Here is a 19,671-nt window from a genome sequence, read left to right on the forward strand (position 1 = left end):
GGCAGCATCACAGATTTTGCAGCCATCTGGTTGCCCATCTAATTTATTAGAAAGCCCCCTGACTATCCACAGCTTTCTTATAGTTTACTTGCAGAAAACAAGACCACTGCTCTCTCAAGCTGGTCATAGAAACTGAGATATATGCCACTTGGGAAAAGTTTGGATTAAAGGGGAAAATAATACATAGGTACCAAAAAAGCTATCTTCAAACCCCTCAATTCAGTATCATTTCTGCTATTTTTTTTCTTTTTAAACTCTAATCCTGGAGGAGTTGAAATATTCCCCTTGCCTGAGTTAATGCTGCCAACGTGATATTGCTGGAACCACTTACATAAATTTTCATACTACTTCAATGCACCAAGATTTTTCCACTAGCTGCAGTAAAACAGACTCTCATTTTTGGACCAAAAATCAATTTCACTTTGCAGTTTTAGATATGTGGTAAGTGGGGGGGGGGGGGGGGGGGGGGGGGCGGAAAGAAGAAGGAAAAAAACCACCAAACACAAAAAATCACCATGAAAATAAACTGCATTTTTCATCTCAAGGAATGGTATGTTCTCCCTCCCTCCTCTCCACTCTCTGGAGTGTTTTCTATTAATATTAACATTTTTTTCTGCCCAGCTGTTTCCTCCCAGTGTAATCTCCTATGTAATCTCTTCACAGGTGTGGAATCTTTATACCAGCCCCAAATTGCTTTTTTCCTGGCTGACAAAAAACACTGTCAGACAGCAAAGCTTTCACCCTTTCAAAGACACCTATAGCACTGAAGGGCACGGACTCAAAAGTGTTGACAGTAAGACCCCCACAGCCCCCGCCACCTCTCAGCGGCAGAATGCATTGTGCTGTGAAACTGATGAACGATCGTCAGCGGTGTGATCGTGTGTTATTCTTGACAGCCAGGAGATGGGAGCTGCACCGGGTGTATATATTCCTCCAGAGAGGCAACAAAACGAGGTGCTTCAGTCCTCCTTCCCAGGTCACATCCTACATCAGCGAGCTGTTGAAAGCAATCGCTGCAGGCAGCCGCTTTACTGTGCACCCCTCCTCACTGCCTCCAAACTGCAAAACTCTCCCAAGGGGAGCGCATTACCTGCTCTGTCTCTTCCCAGTTCTCCTCCAGTCTGTTATGGGGTGGCTGTGCAGCAAATGGGGTTCCTGAGCCCATGCCCTTGCCTCCACTTCTCCTTTTGCAGATCAAAATGGAGAGGCCCATAGGAGGAATGAACAGTCTCATGTTGACTTCTGTTAAAAAAAAAAAAGAAAACAAAATCAGGAGGATGAATTAGATGGGATACCAGGGACTGATCCCAGCACCGGGAGAAAGCAGTCATTTTACCTCACATTCAGAAACACAATTTTCTGTGGCATGTAAGTCAAAGAAATAAAACTTGCCACAGGCAGTAACTGTCATTTATTCCTGTAGCTGTACTTTAAAAAAATCTCCAAAGTTTATTCTGGCACCTGAATGCCCCAGTGTGCTGTACAAGAGGACACTCGAGTGCTGCTTCCAGGCAAGTGGCACACAAATCCCTGAGACACAAGACATGGCACAGCACAGCATCCATGAAAGCCTACCCGATGTGTGTCTGACTATAGTTAGACTTTGTATTTGTTAGTAGCACTGATTTTTCAGCCAGGCTTAAGAACCACTGCACAAAAGCCAGTACAGGCCAAATGGAGTGCTTTGTGGGCCGGCATTTTGCAAGCGTGGGTTGTGCCTGTGCCCCCTCCCACAAACTGAGCCTCCACGGGCATCTCACCCAGCTTGCAACGCAAGGCCCTAAGGCAGGACACACGTCCCTTCTTTACTCATCTTTTCCAACTTTTAAGATAAAAGCTAGTGCAGTTTCACTTCAAAATTGCAACTTTGTCTTCAGAAACACTTTTAAAGAAATAAAGCACCTAGAAATGGTGAAAAGTAATGAGGAAAACATTGTTGCCTGCTGAAGAAGGGCTGTGTCACACACCCCTAAGGAAGAACAGTGGGAAAGTTCACTATCTACCATCTGCTACCTTAGGAAAACTCACATAAGCCCAAGTTTCGTCTTCTTTCTAGTCGTGTTTATTCAGGAAACTGCAATACAGGAGTTTGCATTGTATGTAGTTGAAATCAGCACACAGACTACAACCAATGCAGAGCCCACGCTCTGCTCCTCATCCATTAAGAGTCAGAGCAAGCAGTACATCTGCCCAGGTGACATAATTTGTCATTGTCAAGAGCAAATTCATTCCAAAGTGCTGCTGTGACCATTGCTGAGGAGCTGCATGTCCTGCATAACCGCAAGGCATTTACTGAAAACTGGACCAGCGTGTCCAAGTCTCCTCTCCACCCCACAGCTAAAGAAACTGAGGCACACAGTTAATGATTCATCCCATGTTACAGAACAAGTCAGTAGCAGCACAAGGAATAAAAGCTGATTAACAATTACAGTAACACTCTTGTTCAATGTGTCCTTAATGTCAGCACTAGGGGGAAAAAAAAAGCATACCCAAGTCAAAGTAATTTTATTAATAAGTCACAAGAGCAAATTGCTACATTTTACTGAGAGAAAGCCACAGCTTTATGTACCAGGGCAGAACTAGGAAAGCTGCATACTAAAATGTTGATTATGCAAATTTATCTTATGAACATTTTTAGACAAGAATGAAGCAAGGTTTATTTTCTTTAATTAAAACTAGAATCCTACATAATTCATTAGCATGGATTCAGAGCAGAATGAATATTAATGTAGCCCACCTCTCTCAATTCTACCTGCCAGAAAGATCAAGGGAAAAAAGGTTAGAAAATGGATTCCTGAGCAACTGTTAATGCAACTGGCTAAAGGCACTGCAAGGCTGCTGGCATCTTTGAAAGGTCAGTGATCAGGGAAATCTTTTTGACTGAAAAAAGGCAAATGACACAGCCACCTTTGAAAAGGCAAGAAAGGGGATCTGGGGACTATGGGATGGTCAGCCTCACTTCAGTCCCCAGGAAAATTACAGAATAAGCCATTATGGAAGCCATTCCAGGCACATGAACAACCAGTCAACGCCAATTTACCAAGGGCACGTTCTGCCTGACCGTCCTGAGTGCCATCCAAGAGGCAATGACTGGCTCTGTGGCAGAGGGGAACCGGCAGATTTCACAGCTTGACCACAGCGAGGCTTTCAACAGTATGTCCCACAGTAGCCTTGTAGCTGGACTGAGGACATGAACTACAACGTTGGTGAAAAACTTCTGCACCATCGGGCTCAAAACAGTCAGTGGTTCAAGTCTAACTGTCAGGTGGCATTCAAGTGGCATTCCTCAGTGGTCAAAATCAGGGCAAAGTGTGTGGAACATCTTCCTTAACAACTTAGGGTGCAGAAAGCCCAGGTAAAGGCGCTGGTTTTGTCTATCCTGGAGAAGAAAAGGCTGAAAGAAGCCCTAACTACAGCTTCCCACTAGAGAAGGGACTGCGGAGAAGACAGTCAGACTGTTCTCAGGCATTCAATGAAAGGGCAAAAGACAACAATCGCAAGCTATCACCTGGGAGTTGGCCATAAAGAACAAAGGCTTGCCCACAAGAGCAGCTAAGTGCTGGAATGGGTGCCTGGACAGGCTGTGGAACCTCCACCACTGGAGGTTTCCAAACCTCAAGGTCTTGAGCAACTTGGTCTAGCTTTGACGTTGGCCTGGTATGTCGCAGGGTGTTGGACTAGACAACCTCCAAATGACGTTTCAACCTAAATTTTCCTATGATTCTGTGATTCTAAGTATATACGTGAATAGAAGAAGTCTAATCAGTGAAAAGCCAGCAGTCACATTTATTCTGAGGGCTTCAGGCTGTTCCACCTGTCAGGTCTTAGGCACCATTAGTGCGCTTCTTCAGCCAAGAACTTCATATACTGTTTCCGAGCAGGAAAATCATCAGCCGGCCTGTTGTATGCTGTCCAGACGGGTTCTCCAACAAATAGCCTCATTGCCTTCACGTAGTTCTGTCAAAGAACAAGAAGTCACAAATAATTCAAGAGCTCCTTTCCATGGGATCTTAATTCTCAAGTTAATTGTTTCATTTGCACTTCTGCATCAATTTTTGAAACTATTTCAAGATGGACTGAAAGCTTCATGTGTTCTAGGAAATTGTCCCACTATGCTGCTGTTCCCTCTCCCAGCTACTGCAGTGGGAGATTTTGCACCTACACAGGGATATATTGTGTCATAACAAGCACCTCCAGGTCAGGCAGAGACAGTACTTCTCCTTGTTTCAAAGAAAACAAAATATCCTGTCTTATGCAAATCATTTTGCATGGGATCCACAGTACTGAGCAATGCAGCATCTACTTCCTACTTGCTTAGTTAAACGAGCAATCACAATACCCAAGATGGCTACACAATGCCTGAGGAATACCAGCAGCTTCAAAGCAAGAGCCATAAAAGCTGAATGGGGAGTGCATAAACTAGCCAAAAAATAATGCTACAGGAAGTGAAAAGTCTCCATATTCTAAAAGAAAAAGCAACAGCCCCTGCCGCCAGCTCACCAAAAGAATGTCAAGCGTGAAAGCCCAGCTGTTCAGAAAATCAGGTTTTATGTCCTGCAGAAGTGCTCCAACCACTGAGTTATCGGAAACTCTCCTCTTCTGTCCACTATGCTACAGGTTTAGACCCTATTTTGTAAACACTACTAAGTGCTTGTCTTGCACGCAGGTGCTCAGCAACATCAAGAATAAAGTTAAGTACCTAAAGAACTTAGCTGCAAAATGCAAAGTCCTAGAGGTACCTAAAGAGTTTACTTTGAAGATGGCACTTCTGGACTGAAGTTCCTGAAGTGGACAAACATTTAAGACTTCTTGCAGATTCAACCCATAACCCCTGACATTTTGTCTATGTAAAGAGAAAGCCTTAAACTAGCAATTGGAGCCGATTCACTGTGGATCTCAAAACGCAGACATGTAAAGTCAGGTTTTTCACCAAAGCAGCAGACCCCTTTTTTACATATACAGTAACTGCTGTCTGGACAGCTGATTCAAAATTATACCATTCTCATGACTATGCCAGAGATGGGATTTTGCCACACAGGAGACAGCACACAGTTCCCCATTTTCCAGGCATAATGCTGAGATTACACACTTATTTATAAAAGCCCACAAGGAAAGACACATAGACAGGACTATATGTGCCAATCTCACTGCCAAAAATATGCTCTGAAAGCAGGTCACCTCCTGTGAAGCCCGCATCCATTCTAGCACACGCTAGCTGCAAGAAGTGGCTCTGGACCCTTAAATCCTTCTTTCCCTGAAGATGAATTCAGCACTCATGAAAAATGTCACTGCTGGACACAGATATCCTCTGTCTATTCCCATGAAGATATAGAACAAGGCAACACAGAAGGATCCACCTACACCATCTCCACCCCAACTGACAGGAGGGGCAGTTGTGGGAGGGACAGCTGCAGGGCTTGGCTCTCACACTGCTGTCATGTAAGATACGCTACGGATATCACGTGGCAATGACTTGCAGTTATAGCTGATGAGAGAAGGCTGGATTTGTGACCTGGAGATGAAAGGTTCAGATGCTGTGAATTATTTAGTATTTTTCATATTCCTACTTCATATTTAATATGTTTTGCTAATGAACTGCAAGTTCAGGGCATGTAGTTACTAATGTGATATATACTCACATGGATTCATCATCAAAATTTACAGTAATCTATAACAACATACGTTCTCATCCAGTGTAAATCGGTGATATATGCCAGCAGGGAGGGTTATCATGTCTCCTTTTTCCATGGAAATCCGGATCCATTTGTCATCCTTGTCTCGAACATCAAAATAGCCAGATCCATCTAAGACGTAGCGAATTTCATCATCTAGGTGTAAGTGTTCTTCATAAAACGTTTTTATCTAGGAATAGCAAATATCTCTTAAAACCGCTGAACACAGAAAAACTGCAAAGAAATCTGTAGAAGCGCGTGGCAAAGCAGACAAAGGCTTTCAAAGGGTAACTGCGCCGTGATTTAACTAACAGATGAGACCAACGTGGTTAAAATGGTCAATCCAGCCAGCCAGACCCTGTCTCAGGACACTTCTAAGCAGGCTGCTGCATTTCCTTTGGAAGATATCTGCAAAAAGAAACCGCAGCTAGAGCTGCACACAATCAGTCTCCAAATAACAGTAATGCTTACACCTGCTTGAGAGGGGGGCAAGTAAAGGTCCCCACTGCAGGATTTGGTACTTGCAATTGCTCACTTTAATCATTTTGTGCCTTTTTTTTTTTCTCCTGACATGCAAAAATAAAACAGCTACAGATTATCCCCCCCGCTTTTACACTGGTGTAGGGCTGAATTAGCCCCACAGGCTACTACAACTCTATGTGAAAAATGCAGTTATTGCCAAACACAGCCCATCTACAACAATCTCACGCAGTGTGTCACGCCTGCCCCCCCACAGTGAGCCCCAGCTCCAGGCTCTCCCCTCCCGAGCAGCAGCAGCAACATTCTCCGTTTTTCCAGAATGGTGAATTCTTTGTACGTTTCACAGCACAGAACAAAACATGCTTTAAAGGTTCAATTAACAGAGACCTGAGCGGGTGAGTGCACAGAGAGCAGTGCAGTGCCAGGTCCCATCACCTGCTCAGGCCTGGGTGCTGTTTAGCCACACTAGTGCAGGTATCCCTGAGCCAGTACTGATCCAGCACAGCAAGATGAGCAAAAGTCCATATGCCCCATCAATAACAGCCCATTTTTGTGGCAGGTAGAGCCCACCCAGGAAACCTAACTACCTAATTCACCTTCTCATCAATTTAAAACCAGTATGACACAATGGGTTTAAAAAAAACCTGGTAACTGGAAATTTAGTGAAAACATGGAAGTGCCACTGGGTTGCTGTCCTCAGGTCAGAGCAGCACGCCAGCGCCCAGAGGCTGGGAGGAGAAAGCTCCTTCTAGGAGGCTCATCTGAGAGCTTGGCACCATTTCATCATTCAGCTGTTACGAGGGAGCCAAGGTACCAGCTTCCCAAGGTAAAAAATCTTCTTTTACAGGGAATGCCTCCCTCCGATTCCACAAGGTTAACATTCACTTTGAAAAGATGTATTTTGCAAGCAGCCATTAGAATGTTCCAGCCTTCAAAGCCCATGCCCAGCTGGCAACTGCCTGCCTTCACCCCAGGGATGCTCTCCCAGGACCGGTCAGCATCGGCAGGGCTCCGCTGGTAGGAATCTTAGTTTTGAAATGACAGTGACGGAAACTATACTTAAAACCTTTGAAGGAAATCTACAGAAGCAAAAGGCCCCTGCTATTTTTAAAATAGTATCAAAACTGCTTTTTTAATGTTAAGGACTTCAGTACAGGATGTATTTTACACACGGAAATCTCATCTTTGCGCCCCTGCTCGGGGTGTGCAGGTGCTGCGAAGCCGGCTGCGGTAGGCTTCAGTGTGCAGACCCTCATTCAAGGCAAACACTCGCATACCTTCTCCTCATAATTTGGAAGCTTGTCTTTATGTATGGTTATTATATCCATCCAAGAATAATTTTCTGCTCTCCGAATCTCCTTCAGACATGGATCAGTCTCATAGTTATCAGCATCCAACTAAAAATCAGGCAGGGAAAACAACATAAATGTATTCAGACACAGTTGCTTAAGATGCAATCCAGGACACTAAGGTGGAAAAACCCGAGTGGCCAGGAGTGTCGGTGGAGGGGCGGGTGGCTCCAGGGGCAGCCGAGTTCCCTGACACAAGGTGTGCCACCCCCTCAGCTTTACGCGCACCGGCACCGCCCGGGGCCCCCCCTGCGGCCTCCCCCTTTCCCGGGCTCGGCAGTGCCGGCGGGCACGGACACGGACACGGCCGCCACGCTGCGTGGGCGAGCCCCGCCCCAGGCCTGCTACCCCGCGGCCGCAGGGCCCTCCCCGGCCCGGCCGGTGTCGGGGCAGGCCTGAGAGGCCGCCGCCGCCGCCAGGCCCCCGCCGAGCGCCGAGGCCGCCCGTGGCGGCTCACCCCCCGCCCCCCCCCCCCACCTTGCGGTAGGCGACGCCGAGGCGGCGCAGCTGCTCCAGGCTGACGGCGCGGTTGGGCTGCAGGCGGTGGGGCGCCCGCTGGTCCTCCTGGGACTCGTCCATGTACCAGGCCTCCACCATTCCGCCGCCGGGCCCTGCGCTCCGCTCCGCTGGGCCGGGCCGGGCTGGGCGGGAGCGGCCCGCCCCGGCGGGGCAGGGGCAGCGACCGGGATCGGCCCCGCATAGCCGGCCCGTGGCGAGAGCCTGAAACGGGCGCCGTTTGCGACTCAGAACGTGCTGACAGGGTGTGCTGTGCAGCAGACGCGGCTGTTGTTTTAGTGCGTAGGTCTAGGCTCAACGGCACAGGTGACGAGAGCGTATCTTCAGCAGCAGCTCTCTCTCCATGACAGAGATCTGCTGGCAAAAGGGGCCTCTCACCGACACTAGCCTTCTTGGCTAACGTGCTGGTTATAGCACACCGCGCCCAACTTCAACAGCAGCTGTGTTTACATCTAGTCTGCCCCAGCAGTAATGCTCTAACTGAATTTACCTGTAAGTCTCAGCCTCAAAAGACCTGCGTTGCAACCCCACAATATTGAGACATAAAAAATAAATTAGGAAAAAAAAAAAAACAGGAAAGAAGAGTGGTAAAACATGCAGAAACCTTGTGTTGTCGCCATCCATGAAGATACTCACAGCCTATACTCACATCCTGAGCAACCTGCTTGAGCTGGAGTGGTCAAGACACAATCCAGCAGTCCCCTCCAGCCTCCACAGTTCTGCAATTCTACACAGTTCCATGATTCTATACAGTAAATAAACCAACAGCCAGCTAAACACTGTAAGGATGGACACACAACTGAAAAGGAAACAATCCCTCCTTAAATGTTTTTCTACCTATAAAGAGAGTTTTATATTTACCAAAAATGTCTTAACCCCTATTTCTCAGATTCTTAGAAATGTTACCAAATCCCTTCAATGTACACTATTCATGTATAAGCACTAGCAGTTATAGATTCTGGATAAAATTTAATTGCAAGTCCCGTAACATTACGGGTAAGCTGGTCTAATGCTGGTATTGTCCACACTTAGTTTCAGAAGCATATACAAACCCAGCCAGTAGTTCCATGCCTACCCACCGAACTTCATGGCCGCTAAATGCCAATACCCTCCTGAAGTTTCAGTTCCCTGAAAAGAATGACTCGAACAGCCAACATCCTCTGTGGGTCCTCGAGCCCCTGTTGAGAGGTATTATTTGCTTTCCATCCTTTAATCAGCCTTAATCTTCTCACTTTCCTCTCAGCTTTTTTATCCTCAATTTCCAGAGTAAGGATGATAAACATTGGTATCAAATTAACATAAAACTCTTTCCTATTACATTTCCTATTATAATCTATCTATTAAGATTCAGGCAGTAAAGTTGCTTAAATTCAGTATTACACTGATGTTGTGATTTACCCACCATTATCTACACTTTTTTCCAAAGCTGCTGCTTCAAAAAAAAAAACCAGATTTCCATACAGTAAATAGAATTTACATGTTTAACTGGAGATGTATAATAGGCAGATTATTAGATGCCACCTCTTCAGTATGTTGTCACACTGTTCTGCCTCAACTAGGTATCTGATCAGGGATGATGGAGTGTTTTCCTTCAAGCCAAACTTCTAAAATAAACAAACAGATGGATAATTGTGTGCATATATACAAAAGCAGCAGAGGGAAAATATCTAATCAGTGCACTACCTTACCCCTAGATGAGCTTTACTGTGCAGTTTTGGATGATAGAAAACAAAAAAAAAACCCTCACTCATCTATTAACTTCTAGCTAGCCAGTTTCCTCATTCTATCACAATTCATGTGACTCTAAATACGTAAGAGCTCATACTTTGCCTCAGTAAAGATATTCTAATGCACGAGAACTATTAAGAAATCAAGCTTCAGCAGCTCCACCATGCTGTATAGCTATTAACAAATGCAAAAAAAAAAATTCAGTGGCTTCTAGCTTAAGCCCTACCATTCAGTTGTATGAAGGTACCTTACAAAGAAGTTGACAAAGGTAACACACCAAACCTGTCTGCTCTTCCCGTATAGATACATAGAAAATAAAACCATGTTGATTCCTGGTAATTACTCTCTAATTCAAGTGCACATTAGCCATTCCATTAATCTCATCATTGACTGGAAAAAAAAAATTAAGTCTAACACTTGACATCTAGAAGACCTGAAGAAGCTGATCATCTTCTAGTTCCATTTCAGATAAAATGGCCAATTATTACCTTTGGGACAACACTGAAGAGGAACCAACAATGCTAATGAGAACCAGTATGCATAAAAAAATTACTTAAGGGAAAGGAAACAGGAAGCCAGAAACAAAGACACTAAGCAGCTAGAGAGAGGAGAACAGCAAAAATTCATTGTTCAAATTTCTTGTGACCTGGCTTTTTACTTTTTCATGCTACCTTGTAATAGTAAGTAACATTATAAAGAAATCTGCAGATGCTGTAACTGATGATACTGTGAGGCACAGGTGAGTGTTAGAAGCCCATCTGTAGAGAGGTTACTGCTAGTGCCAGAATGCCAAAGCATATTAACGGACATCTCTGTATTAGGTCACTGACCTCTCCCCAAACCAACCAACCCCAAAGTCCCCCCACCCCCAACTATTTTGGGCTGTTAATATATACCTCTGTATAAAAAATTAATTTATTTCATTAAGAGGAAAATACAGAAAACTGAGGATAAAGATGTAATATTACTTCTTCAGAAGTCTGTCTTTACGGTGAATTCAGAAGCCTACAAGACAGCCAAAAACACTGACCGTGGCCCTTCAGTATCAAGCACTCTGTATCATCAACTAAATATTGACTTGATTGTGAAACAAACGCTATAGAAGAAAATGTGGGATTTTTCTCCCCAGAAGTTGGTATATGTTTAACACTTCAGGCCAGAAAGTAGTACAGTTCAAAGTTCAACTCCGAAACAATTACAGCAGTTCAAGTTGTCATTGTGATGTCAGTCCTTTTCCTTCCACTGCAACAGTCTCTAGTCCTAGTACGTCAGGACTTTTGTTTACTAGCTCCTTCTCTTGCTAGTCTATCAGCTTCTTCATTTCCTTGGAAGCCAGCATGACCAGGAACATGCATCTGTTAGGACAGAAGTATAGGAGCATTATATATGCAAGAAATCAAGAAATAAGTACATAAATGAAATTTTTATCACGCAACACCCTTTCATTCACAGTGTAACAGCGCTTCCCTAGAGGCATTCTCCTCACATTTAGTCTGTATGTGTTCTTCCCAGGAATGTTAATAATCTCCCTTCCTCTAGGAAAGACTTGCCAAATTGCAAAAATCATCATTATGAGAAGTAGTGAACTGGATAAGGGCCACCTAACCGAGCCTTTAAGAAATGCAGAGAACAGCTCCAACTCAAAATTCCCACTTTCAGAGGACAGAGAAAAACCTCTCTGCATTCAGTGCTTAAACCAAGTTAATCTTTTCCCAGAAAGCCAGAGACCTCTATGCCACTAACAGCCTTGGTGGTTATAGCACTCACTTAGGATACAGAAACAGGGTATGAAAATAATCTCTTGATTTTCAGAAGTCTTAACTGTCCATCCTTCAACAATTAGGAACTGAAAACACTTTCAACCCTAAGCCTTGTCAGTAGTGAGGGTGGAGGAACATGGGGGCAGGAAGGAGAGAAAGAAAATCAAGCTTGCTATTTGACAAGATCTGAAGACGGGACAAGCATGAAGCATGTGTGAGATGGTATTAGGCTTACGCAGCAAGGTTTTGGTACTGGGTCAGAGGCTGCAGGGGTGGCCTCTGTGAGAAGACACCAGGGGCTTCCCCCGCATCAGAAAGAGCCAATTCCAGCCAGCTCCAAAACAGACCCATCCTAGAACAGAGCTGAGCCCATCGGCAACGCTGGTGGCTCTGCTGTGATAACATATTACAGAAAGGGTCAAAAATGCTGCACAGCAGCTGTGAAAGAGAGGAGTGAGAAAAATGTGAGAGAAACAGCCCTGCAGCCACCAAGGTCAGAGAAGAAGGAGGGACAGGAGGTACTCCACACACTGGAGCAGATTCCTCTGCAGCCCGTGGTGAAGACCATGGTGAAGCAGGTTGTCCCCCTGCAACCCATGGAGGACCACACTGGAGGAGATATCCACACTGCAGCCCGTGGAGGACCCCACACCTCAGCAAACGGATTACCGTAATAAAGTGCCTACATACATTGCTTCTCCTGAAATAAAACACCTCCCCAAATTTAAGAGATTCAGATGTAATAAATGTGCATAAAGCAAAAATATATTTTTTTAATTATGTAAAATACCCTAAGGACATCTAAACTTCAGTCGTCGTTTTAAATTTCTACCCTTTCTTATTCTCAATAGATAACAGGTAGTTACATAAAATCTAGTCAGCCTTTAAACTGGAGTTGCCAACTCTGGAACACAGAACATGAATGGAGGAATATCTGCAATAAATTTCCCATAGAAAAAGTGCACATTAAAGATCTACGCCATGCTGTTTTCTACAAACAGAAGCCCAATAAATATGCCATTAGCAGCTACAAAGCCAATGGTACAGAGATTTACTTCTAGAATCAGCAGTTTTATACCACAATTAAAGCAAAATTCAGAAGGGGAGGGGGAGATATCCCCTACAATGATTAGCACTGACGTTATAGGTTACAGAAAAATACACGTACCAGGAATACGTGTTTAGAAGTTGTTTTACTTCTTTACTGGAGAGCTAAACATTTAAAACTGAAAAATAGGTATTTTAAAGACCTTTATCTGCCTAGTTTTCTTGTAAAAAACACAGTTAAGTTATAGAAAACTAGACTTAGTTTATTTGGGATTATACTCTCTTAGTATTCCCAGTTTAAAGACACTTATGTGATCGAGTTACACTAACGAACCAGCATCTTAAAGAGTTCTGAAAAGTAAATCCAGAAATTGAGCTATGACTTAAAAAGACACAGTTATGTTTTAAGCTTAGTTTCCAGGAACAGAAATTTCATCTAGCAGTACTCACAAACTAAAAATAAAAATTGCAGGAATTTTTAAAGTAGGAACAAGAGACAGCAAACAAATATAAACATGCATTTTAATAAATGAAATACTGGTTCCAAGAGCCTAAGTTACACTGCTTGTTTGCTTTAAATAAAACAATCGGCTTTGCTGTATGTATGTTTTTATTTATGGATGTAAAATAATATGCTCTATAAAATTCTTAGTGATGGTCATACCTGTAAGTTTTTACAAGAATAGTGTTTAAGATGTCATTAGGAATAAGAAATGAGGTGCTCACCCACTGAATTTCTATGCCTTTTGATAGATTATCGAGTCTTTCAAAGTCTTCTTTATTTATTACACTTCCTCCTGAACTTGTTCTCCAGCCGTTTGTTTTCCAGTTGCCAACCCAGCTCGTAATACCTATGCAAAAGTAGCATCACCATAAAAATGCTATGAAAAAAGCCAGCAAGGATCAAGATGGAGCAAACAGCCTTTTAACAAGACATTAACTCTGTACAAAGTCTCGGGCAAAGACATTGGAGCTAGAAGGTATTCTTGTTTGGTTCTCTACTAGTGTCTTTCAGGATTGTATTATTCCATTATCACTTGAATTAGCTGACCATGTTTTCCTCAACAGATATTTAATTTAAAGACTACAATCTTATATATGCATTACACACAAAATTATGACATGAACTTCAATAAACTGAAGCTAAATTTGGTTGATGGTACAGTAAGCTAGAACAAATCTACGGCTTGCTTTGTTTTGAGAAATTGAGGAGACATGCATAGAGGAAAAACAGATGGCACCTGTCTTATAGCTTCTGCACACTAAACAGTCCTTCAGAAAAGGACCACGTAAGCAGATTTCTACAGAACAAGATTTAACATTCTGGCCATCCCTTCCTGGCCAGAAAATTTATTGCATTACTCCTTAAATAAGGATTATTTTTTTTTTTTTTTTTTTTTTTTTTTAATATCTCTGCTGGTCTCGACAATGTAAGACATCCTTACTGCTTTCACGACAAACAGACCTGAACCAAACAGAGAATCACCAACCTTGGACACAAAACCTCCTAAAAAACAAACCACATCCATTTGTACTTAACCACAAGCCTCCTTCTCCATTATTTTAAAAAATAACTCCTAGACACATTTACAAAATAACTTCGATTAAACAAGAGTGGAACCTGCACCTCTGTGACCCAAAATGCAAGAACAAACTGCAAGTAACAACAAAGAGACTAAGACATTGCACCTAAAGATTCTTCTTTTACTCCCTCATACTTAAGTCTCACACCTAAGTTTAACATGAATTTTATCTGACACAGCAACTTTTCTTCCTTCATAACACCAGTTTCACAGACAAGGTGGTATAGACTTTTCTCCCAAATAATTGCAAAGATGTTTCTTTGCTCCTTAATGCTTTGAACAACTTGCTTCTTGCAACAAATTATGCACTTGCATTCTATTGATCAGAATGCAACACCCAATCCTGAAGAGTAGAGACTCTTCCTTTTACTATTCCCTTTTTCAGAATGCTTCTGGCAGAGGCTAAAAAAAAAAAAAAAAAAAATCACCAACAAGAAGAAAAAAAAAAATCAAACCAACACACACATTCTGCTCCTATAGGAAATGCTATACCTAAATCTTTTGGGGAAAATAAGCTACTCAAATGATAGATTTATGACATGATCCTTAGGGAGAACGAATGGAAAATTCTTTTAAGTTGCTTCTTAACAATTTACTGTCCCTTCCTCAACTTACAAACTAGAATCAGGAGGACAGATCACAAGCCCTTGACACTTTTAACTTCTGGAGGGAACCTCTTTCATGTGCACGCAAGCTAACAGAATTTGAAACAGCAAGTGACAGCTCCAGCAACTCCTTGACTAGCAGTCACTTGTTCCTACTCAGTAGCTTTCTGTCCTTTCCAGGGTATTGCTATTTAAGGTAATGTCAGAGTATGTCAAGGTAAGTTTTGTTTAACTTCTAAACATGAGCCACGCGAAAAAGGAAAAAACTGATGCTCTTCTTTCATACTCCTCCACTTTCAGGAACCAGAGGGGCTTCTGGAAAGCAGAATGACTTATTTGGAGAAAAAGATAAACGGATTTTTAACATATGAACCATTTATTTGCTTTATTAATAACAAGCAATGAAACAAATAATTACTTTCAGTGTTAGCAAGTATAAGAAGTTATCCTAAGAACAAGATACTCACACTTCCCCCCACCCCCCTCTCCCAAAAAAAAAAATCAATGAAGTGTGAAAGAGCAACATTTGATTTCAATCAAAAGTTCTAGTAAGTTTTTGTTTAATGTTATTTCAAAAAAAACTCTAAAGTTATCTGAAAACAGCTAACAAATTTACTCCCTTTGCAGAAGTCAGAAATACAAAGAAGAAATACTTATGCAGTTCAGAATTATCACAGGAGTAAGATCTGAAGATCTGGGGGAAAGTGGGAGATGTATTCAGAAATTAAGTCTTACTGGCTGCTACATGTGGTATTTCTAGGAAGTAAAATATTTTCCAAATCTTTGGATGAAGGCAAAACCTTAAATACACACTGTGAGTATATGTCATCTCTGGTCTTCTAGACTAGCCTGAAAGTTTGGAAGTGTTCTGTCATTCTGTATTGTAACAGGCACTTTGTCTCTACTTGTATTTCATGCGGTTAGCAATTGATCCCTGCAATATTCTGAAGTTTTTCCCCAAGCAGTGGGGGAGTTAGTATTGAAATTATGCATTCCTTTCCCTTCCTTATATCCCTCTCCCTGGGCTTCAGTGTTCTCTGGGCCTCATGTGATGAAATTGTGTGCAGTGTGTCTTTAAGAATCAGGAAAACTAAAATCATTAACTTACCATTAATAGTGAACTTGCTATCAGTGTAGATAATTAGTTTCTTGATGTTTTGACTCTTGGCTTGCTCTATTGCTTTGCAGGCTGCCTTAAAAACATTTCAACAGAATCACAGTTCAGAACAGGATTTTGAACACATGCAGTTAAATTACCAAAGTACCTGATGCCAACACAGAACTACACAGCATACTACTGTAGTCTTTCCATCAATGAGTATCAACATGCTTTAGAACAGAGATTTCCTAAATTATGCATGCAGACGACCACTTAATGCATCAGGCAAACAGGAAGCCACTTATCTTTCACTGGCAAAGAAAACCCACAAACATTCTGATGCTCAATCCTGTACTGCAGGAGCAGTTCTCTGCCCAATTTCCTATCAAAGCCTCTATCAACTGCACATCAAGTTTTAGGCATTTTCTCCGTAACTTTGGGAAGCAAAGATTCATACCAGTTCTAGCAATCTGGAACCCCTAAGGTTTTTTTTCCTTAGTTTTTTTTGGTGCTATGAAATATAATAAGAGGGAGAAGTGGCTGGGTCTGGATATAGAGCTGAAAAGCTCTCTAGTAACAAGTTTGACCTCAGCAGGCCACTATCACCTCTGCTTGTCCCTCATGAAAATGAACTTCCTGTACTTTTTAAGCAGATCAAGTCCCCATTTCAGTTTATCTCCAAACACACAGTGCAGAATAGCAGCAGTACCAGAATTAATGAGATGAGAAGGGAAGACTAAATCTGCTGTTCCAACAGAAGTTTACCTCAGAAATAACAAAAGTTACTCCTAAGAGCCTAGAATTCTTTGTTGTATTTATCTAAGGAATACGATACTCTGATCCTATCATAGTAAGAAGTCAATTCTCCTCTTAACCGCTACTCAGCAGCCCTCACCCCAAGGTCTGAGCCATACACATTAAAAATGCAAAGGATACAAATACAGATTCAAGCTTTCCTAATGCAAGGCTGTTTTAAATACCTGTGCTTGGCCTGATGATATTTGGGAATTCTCAAGGTGAATTACTCCTTGTTCAAAAACAATAAAGAACAACAGAACTTGAAGAGAACGATTTATTTCAAGTCATAACTCCTGACATTTTGTGTACTTCCCTCACAGCTCCATAACTGGTTTCTGAAGGCCAGAGTTGAAATAGTCACGAGCGTGCTACTGCAGTCTAACATGCAGAAGCATTTTAGGACATTTCCTACTTACATGTATTTCAGCTCTTTGATTAGTCTGCCGTCCAGGAAGTCTTTCACTGGTATTTCTGTGTCCAAGGAATGAATAGTAGATTAGTTACCCAAAATATTCAGTGGTATACAACGACTACATATTAGAAAAATAAATACAAGAACGCTAATTTTGTTTTTATAAAGGAGGATGGAGATTCAACCTCTAATTTCCATCTGCATAGTGCAACCTGCATATGTGGACCTGCCAACACTACACAGTTTCTTTTGTTTCTTCTGTGCACACCTGTAACTATTTTAAAACTTTCTGCATCACTTTAATTATAGCTTCAGCCCCTGAAAGTATTATTTCCAGTTGATTTTCCCCGCATTCTTACCTCCTAAAAAAGCTGATTTCTCTTTTCTCCTCAGTAACTCACTAGTCTCATAGCACTGTCATTGACAGTTTCAGTAGTAGGGTTTATCATTCAAAAGGAGACCAATATTGTAAATTACACATAAAACAAAACATTAGCACATATTAGAAAAGGAATCCACCCAGCTACTTACAAAGGGTGGCCTGGTCCCCAGTAGACACCTATTCCAGCACGTGCCCTATTACGTCCATTACCTGAGCAACAACCATCTGTATAAACAACTGCAAAGTCACCTACAAAAGAATTACCAAAAGCAGAAGTTCAAGCACTTCTTCAAGGATGCAGTCTCTACAAGCAGAAAGAAATGTCTGCCACCAGATTAATCCCTCAAACTTCCATCCCCAGAAAGCCCTTCAAAACGTTAACTACAGAAGCCATTTACATTAGTAATGCATAACACCAGAAGCCCCACTGCAGCTTCACACCCTCACTGCTCCCAAATCAGTCAGCCTCAGGCAGCATCCCTGCCCCATGTTCCATATTCTCGCTACAGTTCCTGCCTTCTTTAGTCAACTTTAAAAGTTCCCAGCTACATCTGTGTTTAAATAGCCTGTAATCTAGACACACATAAAATCACACCTATAATGACCAGATTAAGCTATACGTTGACAGCAGTTAAAGCCAATTGATGTTACACTAAAAGACAATGTGGAAAAATATATCACAGCTCCCATTTCCATTTTTAAAAGAAACAATGTTACCCTGGGCCTGGTGCTGCCATACAGAAATGTCCCTAAAAGTTTTCTCCTAATTACACTGGTTATTTATGAAAGAGTACAAAGACCTCAAAAGAATTACGGGAATAATGAAAGAGCTTACCCATATATGAAAATTTATCTTCACTGACTGTTGGCACTGAGTATACTTCATCGTGTTTCACACGCTTTGCAATGTGTTCTTCATTTGCAGACTGTTCGTATGGCCTTTTGCATGTATTGCAACACAAGATGTCTATTTCTGGTTCCTCTCTCTGGCTACCACTTTCCTGTGTTACAGCTGGAGGACCGTGTGCCCCTTCCAAAGAGAAAAAGTTCAACAATATACACTATCAAATTTTATTTGAAACGACTGCTTCGAAAGACAACAGCTGTCATCACTTATTAGCAATGCTAGTGTGTTAAACTGACACCGCCGCCAGCTATTATGCAAGAAGTATTATAGTATACACCGGTCATTCTAGATCCTAGATCAAACGTAAGTGGAAACACATGATAACGGACACGGTACTAGCAATGTTCTCCAAGCACCTACAGAAATACTCTCATTGCACAGACACATCCATCGCTGTGCCCGGAGAGCCGGGCCACCGCTGCGCTCACCACCGCGGCATGCCGCCAGTTACGAGCCGGCCGCCGGCGGACAAACAGAAGTTGCTACCCAGGTTCAACCCAGAATCCGGACTGTTTACACAGGCACCATCCCGAAGCCAGGTGGGCTGTGCCACTGCGCAGGGCCCTCCCTTCCTCCCCATCCCCCGGCGGGCCGCCCTCCCCTCCCGCCCGGACGGAGGTGAGGCGGGGGGCGAGGGGAGGAGCAGCTACCTGCCGGCTCGGGCTGCTGCTGCCCCGGGAGGCCGGCGCGCACGAAGGCCCAGGCGTCCTTCTCGGTGGCGAACTTCTTAAAGCTGGCGGAGGGGAACTTGTTCACCTGCTCCTGACACTCCGCCCTGCAACACAGGGGGCGGGGGTGAGGCTGGCCCGGGGCCGGCCCGGCGGCGGCTCCCCGCGCTGCTCCGGCCGCGGCCCTTACCAGGTGCGATAGACGCCCGTCCGCCGGCCCTTGCGCACCGCGTAGAACATGCTGTCGCCCTTGGGGACAAAACAGGAATGACTGAGCACCGCCACGAGCCACCGCAACATGGCGCAGCCCCGCCGCCATCCGCGCCCCCGCCCCGCCGCCCCCTGGCCTCCACACCCCACCCCACCCCGCCGCGGGCGCACCCGGCCCCTTCCTGCGCATGCGTGCTGGCCGACGGGGTAACGGACGCGAGGGCACGCTGAGGGCTTCCCTACGGGCCGAGAGGGAGGCCAAAACTACTGGAAAAGCGCAGGGTTTGGGATTTTGGGGAGGTGGTTTTCTTTGGTTTTGTGTTCCCCCATAATAATTGTATTTTAAAAGCCATCTAAATCAGCTTTTGGGTTTTTTTTTGGGCGGGGCACGCGATGGATGAGATCACAGCAGCTTACGCAAACTCCTCATTCCGAAAGCCCCAGTTATTAACAGA

General features: G+C 43.4%; 2 protein-coding genes across 3 annotated transcripts; both read right to left on the bottom strand.

Annotated features, from left to right (window-relative positions):
* Positions 1-522: 522 nt before the first annotated feature.
* On the bottom strand, positions 523-8,178 carry ADI1 (acireductone dioxygenase 1). Of its 2 annotated transcripts, XM_068409708.1 has the most exons (5): positions 7,979-8,178; positions 7,430-7,549; positions 5,683-5,862; positions 3,815-3,957; positions 523-1,242 (listed from the first exon to the last, which is right to left on the bottom strand). In XM_068409708.1, exons 1-4 carry the CDS (start codon positions 8,096-8,098, stop codon positions 3,835-3,837), a joined length of 543 nt encoding a protein of 180 aa, XP_068265809.1. In that variant the 5' UTR covers positions 8,099-8,178; the 3' UTR covers positions 523-1,242; positions 3,815-3,834. The 2 variants fall into 2 exon arrangements, with proteins under 2 accessions (XP_068265809.1, XP_068265798.1); XM_068409697.1 differs by lacking the exon at positions 523-1,242 and having other exon boundaries at positions 2,040-3,957; positions 7,979-8,177.
* Positions 8,179-10,642: 2,464 nt separating this feature from the next.
* On the bottom strand, positions 10,643-19,350 carry RNASEH1 (ribonuclease H1). The gene is made up of 8 exons (XM_068412571.1): positions 19,197-19,350; positions 18,989-19,113; positions 18,267-18,461; positions 17,581-17,680; positions 17,054-17,108; positions 15,849-15,933; positions 13,279-13,403; positions 10,643-11,100 (listed from the first exon to the last, which is right to left on the bottom strand). Exons 1-8 carry the CDS (start codon positions 19,304-19,306, stop codon positions 11,014-11,016), a joined length of 882 nt encoding a protein of 293 aa, XP_068268672.1. The 5' UTR covers positions 19,307-19,350; the 3' UTR covers positions 10,643-11,013.
* Positions 19,351-19,671: the final 321 nt, after the last annotated feature.

The sequence above is a fragment of the Nyctibius grandis genome, chromosome 1 (assembly GCF_013368605.1).
Source record: "Nyctibius grandis isolate bNycGra1 chromosome 1, bNycGra1.pri, whole genome shotgun sequence".
In the NCBI taxonomy this organism is placed as follows: Eukaryota; Metazoa; Chordata; class Aves; order Nyctibiiformes; family Nyctibiidae; genus Nyctibius; species Nyctibius grandis.

What these genes read in the sequence shown, in the direction of transcription:
- RNASEH1 (XM_068412571.1), bottom strand. Translation starts at nt 19,306, where the DNA reads ATGTTGCGGTGGCTCGTGGCGGTGCTCAGTCATTCCTGTTTTGTCCCC. An exon ending in TGGGGACCAGGCCACCCTTT is followed by an intron (nt 17,109 to 17,580) that starts GTAAGTAGCTGG and finishes CCTTGGACACAG; the next exon opens with AAATACCAGTGAAAGACTTC. An exon ending in TAGCAAGTTCACTATTAATG is followed by an intron (nt 13,404 to 15,848) that starts GTAAGTTAATGA and finishes ACTTTTGCATAG; the next exon opens with GTATTACGAGCTGGGTTGGC.
- ADI1 (XM_068409708.1), bottom strand. Translation starts at nt 8,098, where the DNA reads ATGGTGGAGGCCTGGTACATGGACGAGTCCCAGGAGGACCAGCGGGCG. An exon ending in TTCCAAATTATGAGGAGAAG is followed by an intron (nt 5,863 to 7,429) that starts GTATGCGAGTGT and finishes TGCTATTCCTAG; the next exon opens with ATAAAAACGTTTTATGAAGA. An exon ending in GATTTACACTGGATGAGAAC is followed by an intron (nt 3,958 to 5,682) that starts GTATGTTGTTAT and finishes GTTCTTTGACAG; the next exon opens with AACTACGTGAAGGCAATGAG.